This window comes from Poeciliopsis prolifica, unplaced genomic scaffold (genome assembly GCF_027474105.1).
Source record: "Poeciliopsis prolifica strain line A6 unplaced genomic scaffold, Auburn_PproV2 SCAFFOLD027, whole genome shotgun sequence".
NCBI lineage: Eukaryota > Metazoa > Chordata > Actinopteri > Cyprinodontiformes > Poeciliidae > Poeciliopsis > Poeciliopsis prolifica.
The window spans coordinates 4,035,279-4,056,093 of NW_026562402.1; the positions used below are offsets into that span (position 1 = coordinate 4,035,279).

The 20,815-nt window shown below is 38.7% G+C and overlaps 4 protein-coding genes across 5 annotated transcripts; 3 read left to right on the plus strand and 1 right to left on the minus strand.

The window, feature by feature from the left end:
* Positions 1–1,364: 1,364 nt before the first annotated feature.
* On the plus strand, positions 1,365–5,311 carry LOC129371660 (tumor necrosis factor receptor superfamily member 14-like). The gene is made up of 9 exons (XM_055048368.1): positions 1,365–1,593; positions 2,333–2,426; positions 2,655–2,780; positions 3,090–3,245; positions 3,394–3,481; positions 3,565–3,746; positions 3,831–3,856; positions 3,949–3,982; positions 4,177–5,311. Exons 1-9 carry the CDS (start codon positions 1,549–1,551, stop codon positions 4,194–4,196), a joined length of 771 nt encoding a protein of 256 aa, XP_054904343.1. The 5' UTR covers positions 1,365–1,548; the 3' UTR covers positions 4,197–5,311.
* Positions 5,312–6,262: 951 nt separating this feature from the next.
* On the plus strand, positions 6,263–10,699 carry haus7 (HAUS augmin-like complex, subunit 7). Its single transcript, XM_055048264.1, has 9 exons — positions 6,263–6,954; positions 7,591–7,706; positions 7,798–7,868; positions 7,959–8,020; positions 8,099–8,280; positions 8,550–8,658; positions 9,251–9,463; positions 10,148–10,259; positions 10,362–10,699. The coding sequence occupies exons 1-9, from the start codon at positions 6,898–6,900 to the stop codon at positions 10,421–10,423; spliced, it is 984 nt and encodes a 327-aa protein (XP_054904239.1). The 5' UTR covers positions 6,263–6,897; the 3' UTR covers positions 10,424–10,699.
* A 1,008-nt stretch (positions 10,700–11,707) lies between these two features.
* Positions 11,708–12,427, minus strand: mrpl49 (mitochondrial ribosomal protein L49). The gene has a single exon (XM_055048542.1). The coding sequence runs from the start codon at positions 12,392–12,394 to the stop codon at positions 11,873–11,875; it is 522 nt and encodes a 173-aa protein (XP_054904517.1). The 5' UTR covers positions 12,395–12,427; the 3' UTR covers positions 11,708–11,872.
* A 1,115-nt stretch (positions 12,428–13,542) lies between these two features.
* si:dkey-93l1.9 (uncharacterized protein LOC562339 homolog) lies at positions 13,543–17,198 on the plus strand. Of its 2 annotated transcripts, none has more exons than XM_055048544.1 (4): positions 13,543–13,760; positions 15,845–16,070; positions 16,784–16,922; positions 17,014–17,198. In XM_055048544.1, the coding sequence occupies exons 1-4, from the start codon at positions 13,716–13,718 to the stop codon at positions 17,087–17,089; spliced, it is 486 nt and encodes a 161-aa protein (XP_054904519.1). In that variant the 5' UTR covers positions 13,543–13,715; the 3' UTR covers positions 17,090–17,198. The 2 variants fall into 2 exon arrangements, with proteins under 2 accessions (XP_054904519.1, XP_054904520.1); XM_055048545.1 differs by having other exon boundaries at positions 13,549–13,760; positions 16,787–16,922.
* Positions 17,199–20,815: the final 3,617 nt, after the last annotated feature.

Sequence of the window (20,815 nt, forward strand, 5' to 3'; positions counted from 1 at the left end):
AGCTTGCAGCAGACTTTGGAGCATGAAGCAATGACAGGAAATGAGTTTTAACAGGACGTCTGGAGACGATCAACCTTTACTTGTTGAGAGCCGATTGATTATGATGAGAGTTGAATCGAGTTTACGCCTATGTGATTATCTTCTTATAAAGGGAACTATGAATGTTTCATTTGTTCCGTAACCCTCTAAATTAACGATGAAGTAACAAAATACCTTTGACTTTATAAAATGATAACAAGTTCAACGTATCATTTTGGCGCAGACATCTTGATCATCTCCTGCTCCGTGTGCGCAAAGGCAAATAGAACAGTTTCGGTGCAGGTATATAAATACACCTGTCTATGTCACATGTAGAGACAATAGAGGGACAGAGCTGACTGTTCAGTCCAGGTTTCTGCTGTAAAGATCTGGAAGTCGAGCCAAAGTCACACTATACTAACTTAATATTAAACGCCATTATAAAGGCACAAGATGCGGAACTGAAAGAGAAACCAGTCATTGGAGTTTATGTTTGTGAAGATAAGTTTGTTGAATTTACATATAAAATAACTTCGTTTTATTTATTTATTTATTTGAATGTAAATACCAGTCGTTATTTAAATTTTCCTGAAGGTAAGTTTGTTATGTGTGCGTGTGTGTGCGTGTGCGTGTGTGTGTGTGTGTGTGCGTGTGCGTGCGTGCGTGTGTGTGTGTGTGTGTGCGTGTGTGTGTGTGTTTGCGTGACTAAGGATTCATTTCAAAATCCATCTACGTCACAGACTTCAGTAACAGCAGAGAACAGTTGAGGTTTAGCTGGGAATAATGGCTGTTTGCTGATCATAATACCAGTGACTCACATTCAGCTGACAAAATGAACCCAAGTTATTTTACATGTAAATTCAACAAACATACCTTCACAAATATAATGGTGTGTTAATCTTAAGTTAATTTTGGGTGTCTATGGTGTCATTTTTAACCTCTGTGCATTATAGCAGAACCTGCTGTATTTTCTGCACTGGCTGCAGATTCCTGCATGTCTATTTTCTCTCTGACACTTTAAGGATCGTAAACAAAGGTCATAATTGCTGCTGGGGGTTGAAGTCTCTTTCAAACTGCTTTGTTGAGCAAAAATCTGTTTCCTTATCTTCTGTGTGATGTAACTGTGAGGAAATAGGTTTTCCTGACTAGGGGGTCTGTGAGGTTTTGCACCAAGCGCTCATTTTGGTGTCACACAACCAATCTCAGTGTGACACAACAAAAATAAAGTTAATTTTCTTTTTAAGAATGTCCATTTCCATGTCAAACACATGTCTAAACGGACACGTGTTCACCGTAGTGCAGAGGTTCACCTGCACCAAGATGAATACAAGTGAATGTTATTTGGAATTAAATTAAAGAATATGTAATTATAATGAATTCCTTTCTTCTGTGTTATCTTGAACTTGAGGAAAATGTAGTGATTGCTGTTGATACTTGAAGGGCACCACACCCTCATGCTTTCACTTTCTTTTACAGGCTCAGAAATTTGGATTTGTTGAGCTGCAGAGAAGTTCACTCCGACCTTGGAGAATGATTTCAAGAAGAAAAACTTGTGCTGCGACGCTCGTGCTCCTGGTAAATCTATTTAGTAATGGATCATTTAATACAATATTGTTTCTTATAAAAATGGTAATTTCATGGCTGATTTGAACTTTCAGTGTCTTCATTATTACATCAATATATTAAGAAAACAAATTTATTTGTATCCTTTTTTTTGGTCTACAAAAAAAATACATATTTTAAGATGTCTAAAAGTGTTGCTCAATGTATTCAAGTGACACAGGTGAAATGTAATACGTTATATTTACTTATCTTGCAGAGTACATTCTTTGTATATTAGTAGTTTTTAAATTATGTACTTTAATTTTTCCATTAAAAAAACAACTTTTGCATTCACTCAGGTTATGTTTGTCTGATTCTTAAAATGTTTTATAAGCTGAAACTTTTAGGTTTGACAGAAAAGCAAAAAGAAGGAATCTGCGTGCCATCAAATTTAGATCTCTAGAACTAAATTGTATAGATTGTTGGTTTCTGGATATACAGTAAATAATCTTGCAATATTTCTTGAGATAAAATTTGTTGTGAATTGAAACTTTATAGATAATTGAGCTAGAATCAATAATTGTAACTGATGCTATAAAATGGTTGACCTCTATTAAAAGCTAACCTAACATTATAAATGATGATATAAATTAATATGGTAAAACTGAACTGCTAAAGTTAATCAAAACAAGGCAAAGAAATAACTAATGAAAAGTGGATTTGAGCCTTTCTACAGTAAATTGGTTCTAATCTTTGAAAAACCTTTTCACAGATGATTCTGATGAGAGACTTCAGAGTCGATTCAATCACATGTCATCAAACTGAGTACAAGATGGGAGAGAAGTGCTGTGTTATGTGTCCTATTGGTATGTTCCAGTTAGTTATAAATGACTGATTATTGTCATAGAGACTCTGCTTGCTTTCATTGCCTGAATCTTGTTCATCCTGCAACACATCTTGTTCCTTGAAATGATATAGACGTTTTATTCTGAAATACCTCGTTACAGTCTCACTGCTTCCATTGCCTGAAGTTTGTTCATCATACAGAGGATCATCCTATGCTTTAAATTGAGAAACTCTTTATTTTCCAACAGGTAAAAGAGTCAAAGCAGACTGCACAGAGCTTGAAACTACGTCCTGTTCGTCCTGCAGAGATGGGACTTTCATGGACCAGCTTAACGGACTAAAGAGATGCAATCCATGTTCTACCTGTGATTCAGGTGCAGACAAAATATCCCACTTACTCTACGTGGTTGATCCTTTTCATCTCGCTAATTTCAGTAAATGATGTTATTGAACAGAATGAGCAGCATTCATGTCATGATTGGAAAAAGATTCAAATTTATTTAGAATGCAGAAATATAATTTCTGTAGTCTTTACTAATCTTAGTGATGTTGAACTGCTATTATTTTGAACACAAACATAATTATTGAATTATTCTAATATTTCTGCTCTTCTGTGTCACTTAAAGGTTCATCATGTTGGTGTTAGTTTCCTCCATACATGTGTAATCTGTATATGTTCACAGGAGCTGGTCTGAAGGAAAAGCTAGGATGTAAACTAATTGCAGACACAGTTTGTGAACCAATGGAGGGATTCTTCTGTACAGACCTTAAATCAGAAGGTTGTGCTGTAGCACAGATACATAGGAGCTGTGAACCAGGACAGTACATCAGCAGGAATGGTTGGTCTGATTCTCTTCATCTCATTCTCTGAATTTTAGAAGCAATGTTCTGACTTTTGAATATTTGAAAAGAATAAACTTGTTAATCAGAACTGAAAGTCAGATCAAAATCCTCTGACTAACATTAAACTGGTTTGTGTTTATACAGGAACAGCCTCCACAGACACAGAATGCTCTGAATGCAGCAGTGGATCATTTTCTGATGGATCAATGTTTTCATGTCAGCCACACAGACAGTAAGCTGGTATCTTAAAAGCAGCATAAACTCAGGATGATGTTTTACCAAATAATTTACCAGGATTCATGTTTATTATTTCAGATGTGAAGAAGAAAACCTGCAGCTGATAAAAGCAGGAACATCTTCAACTGATGCTGAATGTGGAGAAAAAAGTTCCAACAACACAGGAGTTGTGATCTTTGTTCTGGTGGTTTTATTAGTTTTAGGTGGAGCAGCGATTGGTGGTGTTTTAATCTGGAGATATAAAAAAAGCAAAAAACCAAGTGAGATGAATAAATGTAAATTAAATTCTGAGCATTTAAAAAAGATTTACTGTTTTAATAATTGTAACATTTCATTTTTAACAGACAGCTGTTCAAATCAACAAGAACTGGTAAGTAGGTTCATAACTGAACTGTAATGTGAACAGATATTGATGCCAATATTTATTTTACCAAATAATTTGTTTTATCTTCTACACAAAAGGGCAAACCAGAAGAAGACTGTTTGAATGGACCAGGTGAGAATAATTTTGTTCTTTCCTTGAATAATATCAGACCGATTGTTTTTCTGGGCATTATTCAGGAAAAACATAGATTTTTCTCTGTCAGGAAAACAAATCAAACTGATCTGATTCTGCTTGAGCTGTTTGCTCTGAATGTTTCCATCAATATTTAATTGATTTGGTGTCTTTTTTTTATTTTCTATGTACAGTGCAAGAAACCACAAACTAAACACATGGATGAAAGTTATTGATCACTGCAGATCAAATGATTCAGGGTCTGAGTAGAACCAAACTAGATACTGATCCTTTGTTTTTACAGTGATCAGAAAGAGCAGCTAAAACTCAACATCCTTTCTCCACCATCCATGGTTATCACCCTACATCCATCACACTGCACAGGAGAAAAAGATGTAGAACTTGACTGTTCAATGTCGAAGTATCAGATCTGTGACTGTAACCCAGAATGATTAGATTAGGTGATGGACAGTAACTTGTACTTGTACAGCACTTTATGAAAATGAGAGGCACCAAAGTACTTCAGACTACACTCAGTCATTCACACAATCAAGCTGATGGTTGCAAGCCACAGATTTCCTACTGCAGTCTGACAGAAGAGAGGCTGCCATCCACCAGCAGCACCAGGTCCTCTGACCACCAGCAGGTGAAGCAGATGAACTGTCTTGCCCAACAACACAACAACAGATGAGTGGAAGCGACCAACACAGACTGAGCAGCTTTGTTCCTCTGCTGCAAATGGCTAAAACTAAGGGCAGACTATAATTCTAAAACAATGCCAAATATCAATGTGGTTGTTCATATCTTCTCTTTCTGTTTTTTGATTGGTCCAAATTGAAATTATACCAGAGACAACCCAAGTGAAGGGGAGAAAGCCCAGACTAGGCTAAGGGAGATTTAAATTGAGTGAAATTGCACAAGAAAGCGATGTCCACTCAACTGTTGATTGTTTAATTTGAGAGTTTGTGTAATCCAGAATGGATATAGGTATTGTACAACAAATCATGTCATTTTATGTAGTTCTGTAAGAAACCTGAGTACTCTGAACCTCATTAATAATTTCATCTGCAAGTTTTAAGATCACATTAACCAACCTCTGAGCAGCTGTATTTGTAATGAGATTATTTTACATACAGATGGATTCTATTTAATCACTAACCATCTTCAGGTAACTTTTGAAGGCAAAAGGGGACTGGATACTTTTTCACTTTTTATTTGGAAACATTTTTGAATGTATAATGAAGATCATATATAATTTTCTTTCCACTTCACAATTGTATACAATGTTTTGTAGGTCTTTCACATTAAACTCCAATGAAATACATTTTATATTTGTGTTTGTAAATGTGACAACATATGGAAAGGCTCCAGGGATCTGAATACTTTTGCATCCCACTGCAATTTAAAAACTCCTGCAACGTTATATTTTTTAAGAAGGACTTCCTTCTTAGAAACCTTGACTCCTGCTTCTCAGCTCCAATGATTATTTATAGCATTTTTTATGAGAGATAACAAGCAAATTTACTTGGAATTTTGCAACTTCACTGGAGCTCATCTTGAAAAGTTTCCACCCAAAAATGACTTTTCTTAAATAAACGTGAGTTTATCTTTAAAATATGTTTTAACTGCATATGTATCTAAACACTAAATTGCCAACAGTATTTGCTCACCCATCCAAATGATCAAAATCCGGTGTATAAAATGAAGCATCTAATTATACAGACTTTTTTTTTTACAAATATTTGTGAAAGAGAGGGTTGCTCTCTAGAGCTCAGTGAATTACAGCGTGGAACTGTGATAGGATATCACCTCTATAACAAATCCAGTCGTGAAATTTCCTCACTCTTAAATATTTCACAGTTAACTGTCAGCTGTGTCATGAGAAAGTGAAAGTGTTTGGGAATGACAGCAACTCCGCCTCCAAGTGCTAGTAAATGGTCAGTGGCTGCTGAGGCACAAAATGCAAACAAGTTGCCAATTTTCTGCAGAGTCAGTCACTACAGGTCTCCAAACTTCATGTGTCTTTCAGACTACCTCAAGAGAAAGCTTCATGAAATGGGTTTCCATGATCGAACAGCTGCATCCAAACCATACATCACCAAATGCAATGCAAAGCCACTGGGCTCTGGAACAGTGAAGGCTTATTCTCTGGAATGATTAATCACTCTGGAAATCTAATGGACAAGTCTGGGCTTGGCGGTTGCCAGGAGAACAGTTCTTGTCTGACTGCATTCTGTCAATTGTAAAGTATACTAAAGGAGGGATTATGATGGGTTTGGCCCCTAAGTTCCAGTGAAAGGAACTCTGAATGTTTTGGCACATCAAGACATTTTGAACAATTCCAATTTTGTGGGAACAGTTTGGAGTTGGGCCCTTTCTTTTCCAACATGACTGTTCATCAGTGCACAAAGCAAGGTCCATAAAGACCTGGATGGCAGAGTCTGTCGTAGATGAACTTGATTGGCCTTACTTTTGTGCAGAACACTTGAATTAGATGAATTAGAACAAATACTGAGAGCCAGGCTTTTTCCTTCAACATCAGTATGTGACCTCACAAATGGTCTTCAAGAAGAATGGTCACAAATCTCCATCAACACACACCTGAACTTTGTGGACGACATTCCCAGAAGAGTTGAAGCTGTTCTAGATGCAAAGGCTGGACTGACTTCACATTGATCCCTATGGGTTAGGAATGGGATGTCACTCAAGCTCATATGAGAGTATGGTATTAAGGTATTACTTAAACATGACAATATAAATAATCATTTATTACATTTTTAAATGAAACTGGATTGTGAATATGAATTTAGTTTAGGCAAAAAACTCCAGGACAGTAGATGGCGATATAACATTTAAATGTCGCCATAAAACCCAAGAAGAAGAAGAAGGCGGAAGCCAGAGATTCAAGTGGGAAAATGGCGGGTGGTTTCACAGATAAACATTTTGCTCATCGCGTTTATGACTCACTGCAGGTAAATAAAGTTAATTTGGGTCAGACCATTGTTTAATGTTATGATACTCTCTTAAACTGGTTCGGCTCTGAATGCCTAATAATAATAGTTTCCACCACCCCGTTATGTTAATGATGTTTAACTGAGATCAGATGAATGTTTGTAGAAACTTTCAAATCTGAACATATCTTTAAAGTTAGTTCGAGGTTGCTCTTCATTTCGTCCTGAAAGACTCTTTGCTGTTCAGTGACTTGTTTAAGTGAAACTTTCTTGTCAACATCAGGCGGTGATCTGTCGTTCACAGCCTCCTTATAGAAACACAGCAGAACTGTGAAGAAATGTCCTGTAATAAATGTGTTTTGTCTCCAGAAGAGAGAAAAAGAGGCCACTGTTATTGTTTAATAAAAATATTGTGTATGTAGTTGATAGGTGAGAACATTTTTGTTCCTCATGGAAGCTATTATATAGTTCTAAACATAAAGAAGATAAATCTGAAGTAATTATTAATATTTCAACTAATATTAATCACAGGGTGCTTTATGTATAATTCTGTCCACAATTTACTATTATTATGCAATCAACTTACAAGTGAAACTCACCAACTTCCCTCTTTAGTTTATAAAGAGAACTTATTAGTGAAGGTGTTTTGTTTTGGAGGCTTTGTCGTGTCCCTTGGTGCAGGACCTGTACCTGCAGGAGGAGGAGAGCATGCTGGAGCTGCTGTGTCGCCCCTCGACGCTCCGCACAGACATCCTGACATGGATCTGCCGCAGGTACGTGCACCGTACTCCTCGCTGAATCACTGGAAAATTGACTGGCATTAACAGATGCACGGTGATCCCTTGTCATAATTTTGCTTTTCAGAATCAACCCCAAGTTTGGAACTTCTGAAGCAAAGTCTGCAGAGTCCAAGGATCCTGACGGCTTAGAGAAAAGTGAGCGTGGCTTTACTCCATTTACTCCATAAAAAAATGTTTCAGACTAATCTAAATACTTTGTTGTTGCTATTTATTATGTGGAAACAGAAATAGCTGTGATGGGTCAGGAGCTGATGCTGTGCAAAGCAGACGACTTGGATCTGATCAAGGTGAGTTGAGGTTGAATGAAAGCCGTCAGGTTGTGAGTTAACGTCGACGTCTCATCTACATCGCTGCTGTTCTTCCAGGGCAAAGCCAGCCCTCAGCGACAGCTCGGCTTCCTGGAACAACTGTTGTCTCTTGTTGCCGGTTCTGCTGGGCGCAGAACCGACGTAGAGGTGCTGCTGAGTGAGATTTTTGCTGCAGAGAATCTGCCTCACCTCAGACAGATGCTCCAGCCGGCGCTGGATCCCTGGCCTGCTCACATCGAGTACGTCTGCTGCACTAATGTGTTAAGCACAATTGGACCAGATCCAACCAGCAGTTTGGTTCCATCCCAGTTAATAAATGCAACTGGTGACACTCAGGCACTGTTCATTCAATCAAATTAGAATTGTAAATGCTTACAATGTCATTTTAAAACCAGTAAAAATTCATAATTCAGAAAGATTATTTTTTTACTCAGAATCATTTTTACTTTTTATCAGAGTAAAAGTGATTTAACAAACTGCAGTGTATTCCTTCATCTGACCCCCACAGAGCTCTGTATGAAGTCCCAGAGTCGGCTCCTAAGGCAGGAGAAGAGTTTCCAGATGTTTCTGACCTTCTGCAGTCCACTCAGACACAACTGGAGCAGCTGCAGTCCAAGGTAAAACCACCTGCAGGAGAACTTTGTCTGGATGAGAGAGAAAAATGCACTGACATGAGACAAAATCGGTTTGAGAGCTCTGAGAATCAGCCACTGCTTCACCTTAGTGATTTTGTCACTATATTTAGTGACTTTTTACACACACAAAAAATAGATATTGGCCAAAAACAAAATCAGCAGATCATTTTTATTTTTAAGATTGATGATTGGCCAGAAAAGTGCAATTGGTGCACCACTGGAAAAGTTAGTAGTTTGCTGCATCCTGACAGCTTAGTTTGTTTGAAGCATGAACTTCACTGTTTTCACCACATTTAGCAACGTCCACCTTAAGATTCCAATCGGACGGAAATCTTTGGATCATAAACTCAGATTTCCTTTATTTTGACAAATCTTGTGACACATTCATGTACAACTAATGTTTCTTGGTTTGAAGTATTAATGAATTGTTACTGTAGAAAATATAGTGATGTACCAGTATAGCTTTACATATGAACCAGTCACAACTGGTTATTACTGTGCATGAATTCCTAACATAACCCAAGAGCAGCCAGCGGTTCTGACTTTCACCTCGGTCTCGTGTTGTCATTCTCAGTGTGACTTCCTGAACTGCACTGAGGAGAACCTTGCTGCTCTCTCACCGAGCTCGCTACGTTTAGCAGCAGGCGACCTCCAGCAACAGATGATGACCTTCAGTCATCTGTACGAGACAGACCTGAGGGTCTACTGCGGCAGAGACCCTCCCAGCTTCAGCGCAGAGACCGACCTCTTCCAGAGGGTGCAGCAGCAGCTGCTGGCCTGCAACACGGTACCAAATTCTTATACTGGGGATCCACTGTGACAAATCAATTTTGTAGAGCTTTATATCATGTTATGTCAAGAGTATTCACTTAATTCCTGCATTTTTGAGAAATTCTTGAATTGCCATTCAGCTGTGCAAAATGCCTAGCTGGACCTACTGCCGCCCTTGAGGTGCAGCTCCACCTCATCTGCAGTTTGTAAGCTTCCAAACTTCTGATCTTCTGCTTCACACAGTAGCCCTCCCTCACTCAGTTCCTTCAGACTAGCCAGCAGCAATTAGCAAACACTTGGTGTAGCTGCACACCTGCTGAACTCTTTATGCAAGCTACATTTTAGCACAATACTTGTAAAAATGTTGTCAAAGGCTTGATAGAGGAGACATGCTTTGATGGTGTCCTGAAGATGGAGTGTCAGAAAGCAGGAGTTTTTAAAGAGACAGAAGTCCAATCTAAAGGTGGTAAATTATGAACACACAAAGCATATATAGGAGCTGTAAGACAACTCAGTCAGATTTCTTTGAAGTCATATTTAATATGTAGCATTTTAACAACTGAAGGTAACAGTAACTTGATTGTGCTATAAAATGTCATGTAATACCTGTAAAACGTCTAATCTTTAAATTAAACAGAAAAGGCTCAACAGCATAAGCCCAAACCAAACATAATCTGTTCTCATCTCTGTTATTATCCAGGAGCTGGAAATGCAGAAGGAAATACGTGAAGCTTCAGGGTGTGTAAGCGAGGAGGTGAAAGGTCTACAGACACAACCTCGCTACTGGAGCAGAGGAGAGAAACACACACTCCGTATGTCGACTGCCGCGCCAAACAGGCCAATAAAGATGATTGTGATTATTAAGAGCTGCAGTTTTCTGCTCCTGGTTTAATATCCGCTGTTGTGTTCCTCAGCGGATCAACTGGAGGAGATCAGCCAGCGGGTTGAGAACATGGCCTCACAACGCCACACCTGACCATCATCATCATCATCACAGCTCTGACATGGAGCAGATCCTAAAACCCTGATCAGGATCAGCTGCTCAGTCTGAAGCCATGCAGTGTGAGGAATATGACCAGACTGGTGAAGATTTTAAAAGGTTAACATCATTATGAATTATGAGCTGCTATTTGCTGTCACCTCAATTCAACTTTCAGAGCTCACGATTTAGCAAACATCCTGATTCACCCAGGACTCTCCAACTTGTAAATAATTGTATATCTCTACGTGAAAATAAAGATTTGAAGTTTGAGCTGTAACTCCTGCAGATTTGTTATAAAGTAATTGTGAATGAAAACAAAAAATATGTAAGGTTTGAAAAACTTCTGCTTCATCCAGCACTTTAAAGCAGATCACTGGGTTTCAGTGAAGCTCAGAACAAGACATGCAGACATCAGTCATCTTGGATTGAAAAACCAACAGTTCTTCATGGAAACAGATCAAATACTGAACAGTAATTTTTGACCTCAGTTCATTCCATGAACTCCCATCATTTTGATGTTGGGCTCCTTAATTTTATGTTATGCAGATAAAATATACGTTCATGGATGAAACTAAAATAAGTGCTGTTTTAAGTCTGACGGCTGTAAAACTTTTACCTCTAAATCAGTTGCATGTGGAATTAAGTCACACTACTGTTGCCAAGTTTGCAACTTTTTTTTTTAAAGAAACTAGCGACAAATCTAGTGACTTCTGTTGTTTTTGGATCCTTCTATGACAACACCAAAAAAACCCATCTTACTGCACTTATTGTGAGCAGTGAGTGAAAAACTAAACTATTTTTTTTATTTGTGGTTTAGCCACCATTGGTCCAAACTTTTATATTTGAGAGCATTTATTACAAAAAACTACACTTCACATGTTATGTGACTAACATGTTAGTAACATATTACTACTCTTCCTGTGGGCCTGAGGAAGAGAAGCCATTGGCTGATAAAGATCAAATAAACACTTAAACAAGTTTGTATTGTTTAGCTGTTTTTTACTAAAATAAGACTGGAACATTGAGAGTGTATTATAACCTTTTAAAACCTCAGTGTCAGTCATATGTAAATAAAAAAATTGGTATCACAAGGTCAGGTTTTTTACAGATCAGTGATCAGCTAGAAAACTGCAATCGGTGCAATCCGGTCACCTTTTCCTCCAGAATACAATCCTAGCATTGAGCTTAAAATAATTCACATATCAATTGGAAAAAAAGCTGAAGAATCTTCACTGATTTTATGAAAAGAAAAAATCCAAGTCATTTATGAACACAACACAGTTTGTGATGCTTTTCTCTTTAATCTCGCTTTAAAGGTTTAACAGAACAAAATAAAACGTGTTTGTTGACAGGAAGAGTCTTCTGGTTGACCGGAAACTGACAGCAGTCCTTTAAAGATAACTGATGAAGATGTCCTTTCAGCTGCATCCTCCTCTTCCTCGATCAGAAGCCTCTGCTGGCCAGCCAGTCCTTCAGCTCCTGCTCAAAGTGACCTTTCACCTTCAGAGTCATCGTCACCTCATTCACCTGCGTGGGTAACTCCTTCCCGGTCACCTGTCTCAGGTACTGCCTCACGTCCTTCTCCAGAGCCCAGATGTCCCCTTCCACCTTCCGTACCAGCGTCATCCTGCGGTTCCCGTGGGTCAGGTCGCTGTACACCGGGATGTTGTGCATGCGGGAGCGGCGGATCATGTAGGGCAGAGGCGGCGGGGACTCAGCCGGGGGGATCCAGCCCGACGGAGCGGCTCCGACGTGTTTAGGCGGGTCAGGGATCCGTGTTGGTGGTATGAGTCGTTCCACGAACTTGTATTCTTCCGTGGACTCCGTTATAACGGCTCTTTTGTCCTGTGGAGCGTCGGAGGAAGCCGCCCGGAGTCCGCCGGCGGCAGCCGGAGTCCGGCGGCAGAAACCTGAAGATGCTCTCAGCACCCTAAGGGTCAGCAGGCCAGCCGCCATCTTGTACATGATGCAGGAAGTGCATCATGTACACTTCCTGCAGCTTGGACAAGTTAGTTGGCTGTTGGATACAGAAGGTTAATTACCGCCACCTACTGGACTGGAGTCCTCTGTAGTTCTAACAAGTAACTGTTTTATTTATTTATTTTTAATCATTAAATGTCCTATTTTTCTATATTTAGCTGTGCTGAATGTAACCCACATGCTGTAAGACTACTAAACATTAAACGTGAAAAGATAGATTAGAATCTCAATCTTCATCATGATAAAATAAATATTTGATCCTACATGTGTGTTTATAGGATTCATGAAAAGTTCAAACCTCTGGATTCTCTTCCTATTTTAAAAATGTTCTGCAGTTACACTTGGTGTCAACATTTCACTCTGAATAAAGACTGCTTCAAAACAAATAATAAAAAATCCTTAAACCCAATTTTTTAAAGGTTGTTGTGGCTCTATATTATTACAGTGAATGTAATTCTGCATCTGTTTCATCTGTGTGACTTGAACAGCTTGTAACATTTGATCATTTTCAGCATAAAAGCCTGTTTCATTCTTAACCAAATCTCATTATTTCTCAGTGTAACAACACTGAGAGGTTCTGGTCAGGTCCTGAAACGGGAAGCAGACCTGGGTGATGAATCAGCCACAACAGTCTCAAACTCTTTTTAATAATAAAACAAAATCAACACATAATAAAACATGACAAATTCAAAACTAATAAGATGTGTATTTTTTAAATTTTTTGAAAGGCACTGCAGGTGCATCTCAGCATTCATCTTAGTAGCTTTCCACTGCTTGTTGATGTTGACCTTTGACCTTCTGCCTAAGACTCCAGGCAGCCCTAGGTTGCGTTCACACATTAACATGTATGATTTCAAATGTATCTGAGTAAAATTCAAAACAAACTCAAGAAGTAAAAGTTAAATTTTTGTACACAGCTTAAAGTACAGACAGACACGTTGTACTTGATTACATTAATGAGTAGTGATGTTCTTTTCCACCCCTGTTCTAAATGAACTAGAACAAATATGCAAGCAAATACGGTTCCATCTCAGCCTCCAACATGATTGGTGATGTTTTAAATGCTTTCAGTGATGATGCAAGTGACTCTACTTGATCCAGTGTTTACAAAGGCAAGGGAGAGAGAAGAACAGGAGGATGATTTTGGAGGTAAAAAGTTGATGGGAGGAGCATTGACATGTTGCTGAAACACAGGTGGAGTCGCCAGGTTTGTTGGGTTTTACACCTTCAGGTTTCCACAGCTCCTCAGAGCTACAGCAGGGCGGTCTGAGCCCAGCAGGGAGATATCGGATCCTCAGACCACAGGATGAACAGAGAGGAGCTGGCTATAAACACAATGGGGGACTTCGAGGTAAGTCTGCTTTTTTCATCCCAATCTCATTATATAACACAGGATCAAAGCTAATATACCTTTAATTCTGTAAACAAAATAAGTTTATGTCAAACAAAACACTCAGGAAATCTTTAATGGAAAACCCAGATAAATATTTAAATAAATTATATTTTCAGTAGTTTGACTACTGAATTAATTTGGGGTTTGATGTGCCACAGACAAAATCAACAGCACAAATACAATCATGAGAGGCTGTAAGAAATTTGGCGGTTAACCTGTAAATAACCCATTGACTGAAAGGAGTCACGTCAGCTTGCTCTTCAAAACAGGGGGGTTGGAATGTGACCACACCTGACTTTCAGCTCCTCTATTCACTTTTCCTGCAGCAAATCCAGGACATCCACGGCTGTTTTCTGAATGTTTTTTAACGGATCTTCACTCCCAGACGGGAACCGTATCTTCCAGAATCTTTACAGGGAAAACGACATGTCTGTTCATCACTGTGGCGATTGCAATCGCACTTGTAAGCTTTGTGTTTATGTGAACAAAAGCTTTGCAGTGACAGCGGCACCCAAGTGTGACGTATCACCCTGTCACTGTGTTGCAATCATAAGTTTCCATCAGAGAAAAGTGAAGCAGAGGCCAGAAGCAGACAGCTGTGCTGACCAGACGTCCTAAAATGTATCTGCTGAACTTAAAATATTCTCTTCACATTCACAATTTAATTATTTTTACCAACCCCGGTTGTTTTAGCAACAAAATTATAACTCATGAGACTACAACAGATTTTCTATTTCTTTATTAAAATATGTCTTAAACGCAGCTGCAAGAACAAAATTATAATTAACAAAGTCTTTAAAACATCAGTCACAGTCCATAGAATGTGTTTGTTTAGTGAATTGAGCTATTGAAATTAAATTACTTGTCCGTAACATTAACCAAGCTAAATTTATTGCATGTGACTGCATGTTATTCTTTAGTTCTTTGTACATTGAGTTTAAATGGGAATCTGTAATATGAAAAATGCTAAAAATGTATCAAAAAGTATTCAAAAGTGGATTTTTAAAGGGAGACCACTTTTTACTTTTACAAATCAAGTTTATTAAATTTGCATTGTAAATTTAATCAGCAAGTCAGTTCAGTTTACTTTGTGTGATGAAAACATAAAACATTTACCAAACCAAACAAAAAAGAAACATTTGAATTCAGACTATAATTAATCAGTGCTACAGTATTTAATAATCAAAGTTAACTCTAGATAAATTGGGTTTTAGTCTTGATTTATAGTGTTTCAGCATTTCTGCAGTTTTTTGAAACTTTGTTCTGGATTGAACTGAATGCAGCTTCCGGACTCGGTCCAGTACCAGAGTCTGACCCGGGTCTTCAGTCGTTTCAGTAATTAGTCCTGATCAACAGTGTTTGTCATTGAACACTTTGATGAGGGCAGTCTCAGTCCTCTGGTAACCAGACAGAAAGATGTCAAAGTGGTTTATCTTTGATAAGAAACTTTAATTGTTGAAACAGTTTTTTATTATTAAGTTTTGATATAAGCTTGTAATCTCAACTGATGTGTTTTTATAAAAATTTTGACAACTACTGTCTTTAAAATCTGAAGGAACGAGTTCACTACTTTAATCAGATCAGATGCAATGACAGGCAGACTTTTCTTAAGGAAAGCTTAAAAAAAAAGTTTTCCCATAATAATTTGAACTTTGAATTTAATGAAGAAAACAACATTCAACTGAGTTTCTAACTAGTTTTCTTGTGGAAGCCAGTGGGTTTAGCTCAGGGTAGAGGGGGGTGTGTCTTCCAGCACATGCATGTTGTAGCTCATGAAACACGGGAGGTTTAAATGTCGACAGAGAACGCAGCACATGCTGGGACTGGCCTGTTCCTCTGGCTCAGGTGAGTCATCACCTGTCGCAGCGCCGCTCTCTCATTCCTCATGCTGCCACACCCAAATACAGAGACGAATAACATACAAAAACACGACGGTGTTTGGAAAAATAATCACAGAGGCACAGAAAGAAGATCTCCAAATATCCTGATCCTGCCAGTAATGTGACATGTTGGTGAGAGTGAATGTTGTCTTTACCTTTCAGGGTCAGTCTGGTAAAAGACTTCACTCCTTTGACATGAACCACTATGCCACTAAGAAGAGTGCAGCTCAGAGTATGCTGGATGTTGCTTTGCTGATGGCCAACTCGTCCCAGCTGAAGACCATCCTGTATGTGGGCCCACAGTACCGATTCTACATCCCTCTCATCGTCCTGCTCGCCCTGTCCATCTCACTGCAGGTGATGGTGGGACTGCTGCTCGTCTTTATTGGCAAGTGATTCCCATGCTTTTCTTCTTTTGTACCACCATTATTGTTCGTATAACAGTGAGTTCATTGTGACAAAGCACATTTCTGACTTCAGAGAGTGTGGATTACAAAATTGGGGCTGAAAGTCATCCGTCTCCTGGGGATCAGTGGATCCACACACAGGCTGTTTTCACTCGGCCCTCCTAAAATAACATTAAATTTGTGTTTCATGACGTAAAGACCTTTGAACTGCCTTGTTGCGAATACTAAGCAATATAAATAAACATGACTGATTGATTAATTGATTGATGAGTTAATACTTTAAAACTCCACTTTATTTGTAACGTGAATATAATCAGTTATTAATGACAGTGTGTCAGGGTCATTTTAGGTGGAGAAATTTCTAAAAAAAAAAAAAAAAAAATCATAAAATTTTGTCCTTTTTTACATAAACTTCTCACGTTTGAAAATCTACATTTTGATTGTTTTAACATGAAGAGAAAAAAAAGGGTAAAAATAAGATAGTTCTTTAAAATGTTAGACTCAGGTTTGGTTATATTTTGGAGCTCATGTTCTGTCCTCTGACCTGAAGGTCCACAGATTTAGAGCTCACCACTAAACAACCACCAGGGGGCGATAAAGACACCTCAGCTTCCACCCTTCAGTCTCAATGAGTTTTAAATGTCTGACATTCTGTACAGTTTAATGATGTTTACATGGTTTTGTTTCGTGCCAGCAGTGAAGTACGATCTGAACGACGAACGGAAACGAACCAAGCTGGACACGATGAACAACGTGGCCACGGTGTTCGTCTTCTTCACGGTCCTCATCAACATCTTCATCACTGCGCTCGGGTTCCAGGGCCACTCGATGAGGTGGGCCACAGCAGCACACCACACACACCCCTATCATGACTTATCATAATATAATTTCTAATATGATTTTTTTCTCTCTCTGTCTTCACAGTGCAGCACCTGTCATCCCTTTAGACCCTCCTCTGCCTTCGTTGCCTGTTAACCTGACTAAGACTGGGATCCTGTAGAAAGCCACTGAACCTCATTCTTATTTAACATTATTTGTATTTTAAATACTTATGTAAACTGCTTTTCCCCATTACTTCTGAATCTCAAATAAAATGTCTGTTTCTCTTATTTTTTACAATCAAATTTTTTTTTTACTTTTTACTCAAAATTATAAAACAGTTTTCAGTCTTTGATGTGGTCAAAAATACAAACAATCACGTTTTATTGTCAAAACGAATATGGAATTCATGATTTGGAAAACACATTTTATTAAAATAATAATAAGAAAATAAAATTTCCTTCTCACCCACCGCGGGTGGTTCTTATCCTCTGAGCTGTGATCCTCTACCAGAGGCCTGGGAGCTTGAGGGTCCAATGACTGCACATTTCTGGACTGAGATGTCTGATAATGTTGTATATGAATGATACTGTTGTAGACATTGATCCAGTGTGGGGGTGACTGACCCGAGAGCCCCGATGATCACAGGCACCACTGTGGTCTTCACCATATATATATATATTTATATATTTCTGTCTAAAGATTAAAGATTAGACAGGAAACCTGTCTAATCTTTTTATATATATAATATCGCCATTATTTTAGACTGTGGCAGGAAGCCGGAGCGCCCGGAAGAGAAACCTGCAAATTTCTTTTTGATGTCATTTATGAAATTTAATTCCAAAATGTAATGACTGACATTTTGTATTTACATGTCAGAAATACATTTAATTATTTCTGAGCCTTTATTCTGAAGTAAAGGCTCTTGGGAAGAGAATTATGGGAGAGGAGATTCAAACCCAGGACTTTGTTGCTGCAAGGCAACAGTTGTCCCAACTGAGCCGATGTGCAACCGTTTTGTTCACAAAATTAATGTTTTATTCACATCTAAGGAGAATTTAGAGGCCAATTACCCAAACAGTCATGATTTTAGACTGTGGCAGGAAGCCGGCGCCCGGAGAGAAACCTGCAAACAGGAAACCTGTCTAATCTTTTTACCCATCCATCCCAGAAAATTTTCAGCAACTAATTTAGAAATTTCTAGCTCCTCTCAGCTTTAACGCTATTGAGAGGAGGGGCTGTAATGGCCCCCTAATTGAACTACCAACACCTGAGAAAGAAAGGAGGAAGAGCAGCACAAAGTAAGATTTGTTCATTTCAGATCCATCTTACTTTGTGCTGCTTTTCCTCCTTTCTTTCTCATATATGTAAAGAAATCCTGTCCTCTTCATGTCTTCACTGCAGACAGCCGCTGCAGTGAAGACATGATCGTCCATTGCTTTTACTACTTGACGTCCATGGGGTATGCAAGTATAAAACTTGGTCTGGTCAGACCCACTGCAGATGACTGAGGACAAATGATACTGCTCTGGTCCATGTTCTCCTGGAACTGTCAATGTCTGGTTGGGTGTAATTTTCTGAAACTGTGTTAGTCTGGCCGACTGCGGCAGGTGGAAGACCAACACATTGTTGTTGGTCAGGCAGTGCTTATAAGTCAGCCCTGCTCCACAGCCAGGACAAATTGTTTTGAGCCCCAAAGTCAACCATCGGCTAAAAAGTGCCGCGATGTTTTTCTCTGAACGAGGTGTTGGTAGTTCAATTAGGGGGCCGTTACTTAAAAGCTCTAAACAATCAGCCCGGCATGTGGAGCAGCTGCCCTCACTGTACAACTCCGTGTCGGTCCGTCCACCGAACGAGTCAAGCCAGACTAACACCAGATTTATCAAAGATCGAATATCGAATATTCCTCCCCCATTCCCAATTCCCTCTCTTTCAGCTCCTCCAGGACTGGAGCGATCTCTGCAGGAGAGACTTTTCCCTCATCCTCAGAGAGAACTACCCCAGCCGGGGTAGAGCTCTCTGAGGATGAGAGGGCTACCCCAGCCGGGGCAGCCTGGTCGTTGGGGACCTCCACGAACTCAGTGGCAGAAGAAACCTTCCCCGCCGGGTCGGTTTCTTCAGTATCCACGGTACTGCCATTCAACGGTGAATCAGTTTCAGTAAAATAATCAAATACCTTTTTCATGCCAGATGTTACGACATAGCCGAGTCCCCAGCCGAGTGGCAGAGCAAACGGTACCAGCGCATGAGAGAAATTAATCATTGCTAAGAAATATGAATTCAGGAATCAATGAGAGTTCTGGATCGCGAATGTTCAATGTCTTGAGATTCCAACGTTTAAAGGCTCAGAACATCTTTGATCTATTGTGATGTATTTGATGTCATCTATGACATCATCAATGAGCTCACTGTAGTTTTTGTTTAAAACTTATTTAGCATGAAGAGATTAACAATAGATTTATATTTGACTGAACTGTTGCATTCGTATTTATATATAATAAATTCATTTTGTAAGCAATATTTCTACACTTGAATTACTCGCCTGATCTTTACTTTGTTTGACACAGCGCAGCGTGAAAATGAACGGCTGAAAATGTAATAAATGTTGCATTTTTAGTCCAAGTCAAACCGAGTTGTAACACTAAAGTTAGCTAGTTTTACTGCTATATGCTATGTTAAATGGCTGCTGGAAGAGACAACTGTTTTGTTGTTGAATTACAATTTAGAAGCCACCAGCTGCGTTCTTGTTCGCTGCACAGGAGGCTCCACTTCTTCTTCTTTTTGGTCTGACTCGGGGTCAAAGATGTACGCTTGTCGAACTGCGCACTGTTAAGAATTAAAGAGGAATAACTTGATTTAGCTCATTGATTTTCCTCAATTATCACGGATTCTTGAGTCTAAGCGTGCACAGGGAGAAAGAGCAATAATACGACATCAGACTTCAGATATCTAGAGCTTTATCCAGAGAATTTAAATGCATACCTAATGTTACAATAAGCATCTCACCCAGAAATCAAAAGTCCACAAAAATGACAAATAGAAAAATACTTGCGATGAGTTTAAAAAGAAAAACAAAGATGCATCTTTGGAAATCACTCACTCAGCACAAAGAGATTCAACTTGTCCGTTTCAAGCAAAGCTTTTTATAAGACTATGTATTTCCCTATGCAATTAGAAGGTGTGTTTTTTCCTTTGTGGGGGCTGTCTCAATGTTAATTTCATTATTTCGTGCTAAAGAGCCCAAAGGCAGATATATGGATTGTCAAACTGGGTCTTTGGCATACCAGGCGTCTCTGCAAACCCTCCTTCGGTGACAATTTATGACCTGGGCCTGTTTTGGTTTTCTGCCTCAGTGATTGAACCAGACCGTGTTTGTGTTTTACTGAAACAAAATATAATGCTAAAAAATAGTAACTATACGATTGAATGTAAAACAAACTAATTCAAAACATGCTGTCCAAAGCTTAAGGAAATATCTTAATTTGTTTGATTATATTTTGTAAAAAAGACTAATATAGTTTTTAATGTTTGCCTTAACTCTTCAACTCTGAGTAAAGAATTTATTATCCTGATAGCCAATACGCTTCCTCTCTGAAAACCCTCCTTCGGGAGTACAAGATTGTCTTCTGATTAGAAATTTATGTAAGTTTCAGAGAATCACCAGTTGTTTTAGTTTGGATCTTTATCTAAGTTTGTCTTAATGTAAAGTTTAGCCTGTTTACGCTTGTGATAATTTAAAATTCTATTTCAACAGCACCTGGTGGCAGCCATTTTGTCAAACTGCGCACCTCGTATATAGATATAAAATATATCTATATACCAGGCTATATTATATATATAAAAAGATTAGACAGGTTTCCTGTTTAATTTTTAATTAATAGATGGAAATAAATAAATGAAAAAAATA

What these genes read in the sequence shown, in the direction of transcription:
- LOC129371660 (XM_055048368.1), top strand. Translation starts at nt 1,549, where the DNA reads ATGATTTCAAGAAGAAAAACTTGTGCTGCGACGCTCGTGCTCCTG. An exon ending in ATGTTCTACCTGTGATTCAG is followed by an intron (nt 2,781 to 3,089) that starts GTGCAGACAAAA and finishes ATATGTTCACAG; the next exon opens with GAGCTGGTCTGAAGGAAAAG. An exon ending in GTTCAAATCAACAAGAACTG is followed by an intron (nt 3,857 to 3,948) that starts GTAAGTAGGTTC and finishes TCTACACAAAAG; the next exon opens with GGCAAACCAGAAGAAGACTG.
- haus7 (XM_055048264.1), top strand. Translation starts at nt 6,898, where the DNA reads ATGGCGGGTGGTTTCACAGATAAACATTTTGCTCATCGCGTTTATGAC. An exon ending in TCCTGACGGCTTAGAGAAAA is followed by an intron (nt 7,869 to 7,958) that starts GTGAGCGTGGCT and finishes ATGTGGAAACAG; the next exon opens with AAATAGCTGTGATGGGTCAG. An exon ending in ACGACTTGGATCTGATCAAG is followed by an intron (nt 8,021 to 8,098) that starts GTGAGTTGAGGT and finishes CTGTTCTTCCAG; the next exon opens with GGCAAAGCCAGCCCTCAGCG.
- mrpl49 (XM_055048542.1), bottom strand. Translation starts at nt 12,394, where the DNA reads ATGTACAAGATGGCGGCTGGCCTGCTGACCCTTAGGGTGCTGAGAGCA.
- si:dkey-93l1.9 (XM_055048544.1), top strand. Translation starts at nt 13,716, where the DNA reads ATGAACAGAGAGGAGCTGGCTATAAACACAATGGGGGACTTCGAG. An exon ending in ACACAATGGGGGACTTCGAG is followed by an intron (nt 13,761 to 15,844) that starts GTAAGTCTGCTT and finishes TTTACCTTTCAG; the next exon opens with GGTCAGTCTGGTAAAAGACT. An exon ending in ACTGCTGCTCGTCTTTATTG is followed by an intron (nt 16,071 to 16,783) that starts GCAAGTGATTCC and finishes GTTTCGTGCCAG; the next exon opens with CAGTGAAGTACGATCTGAAC.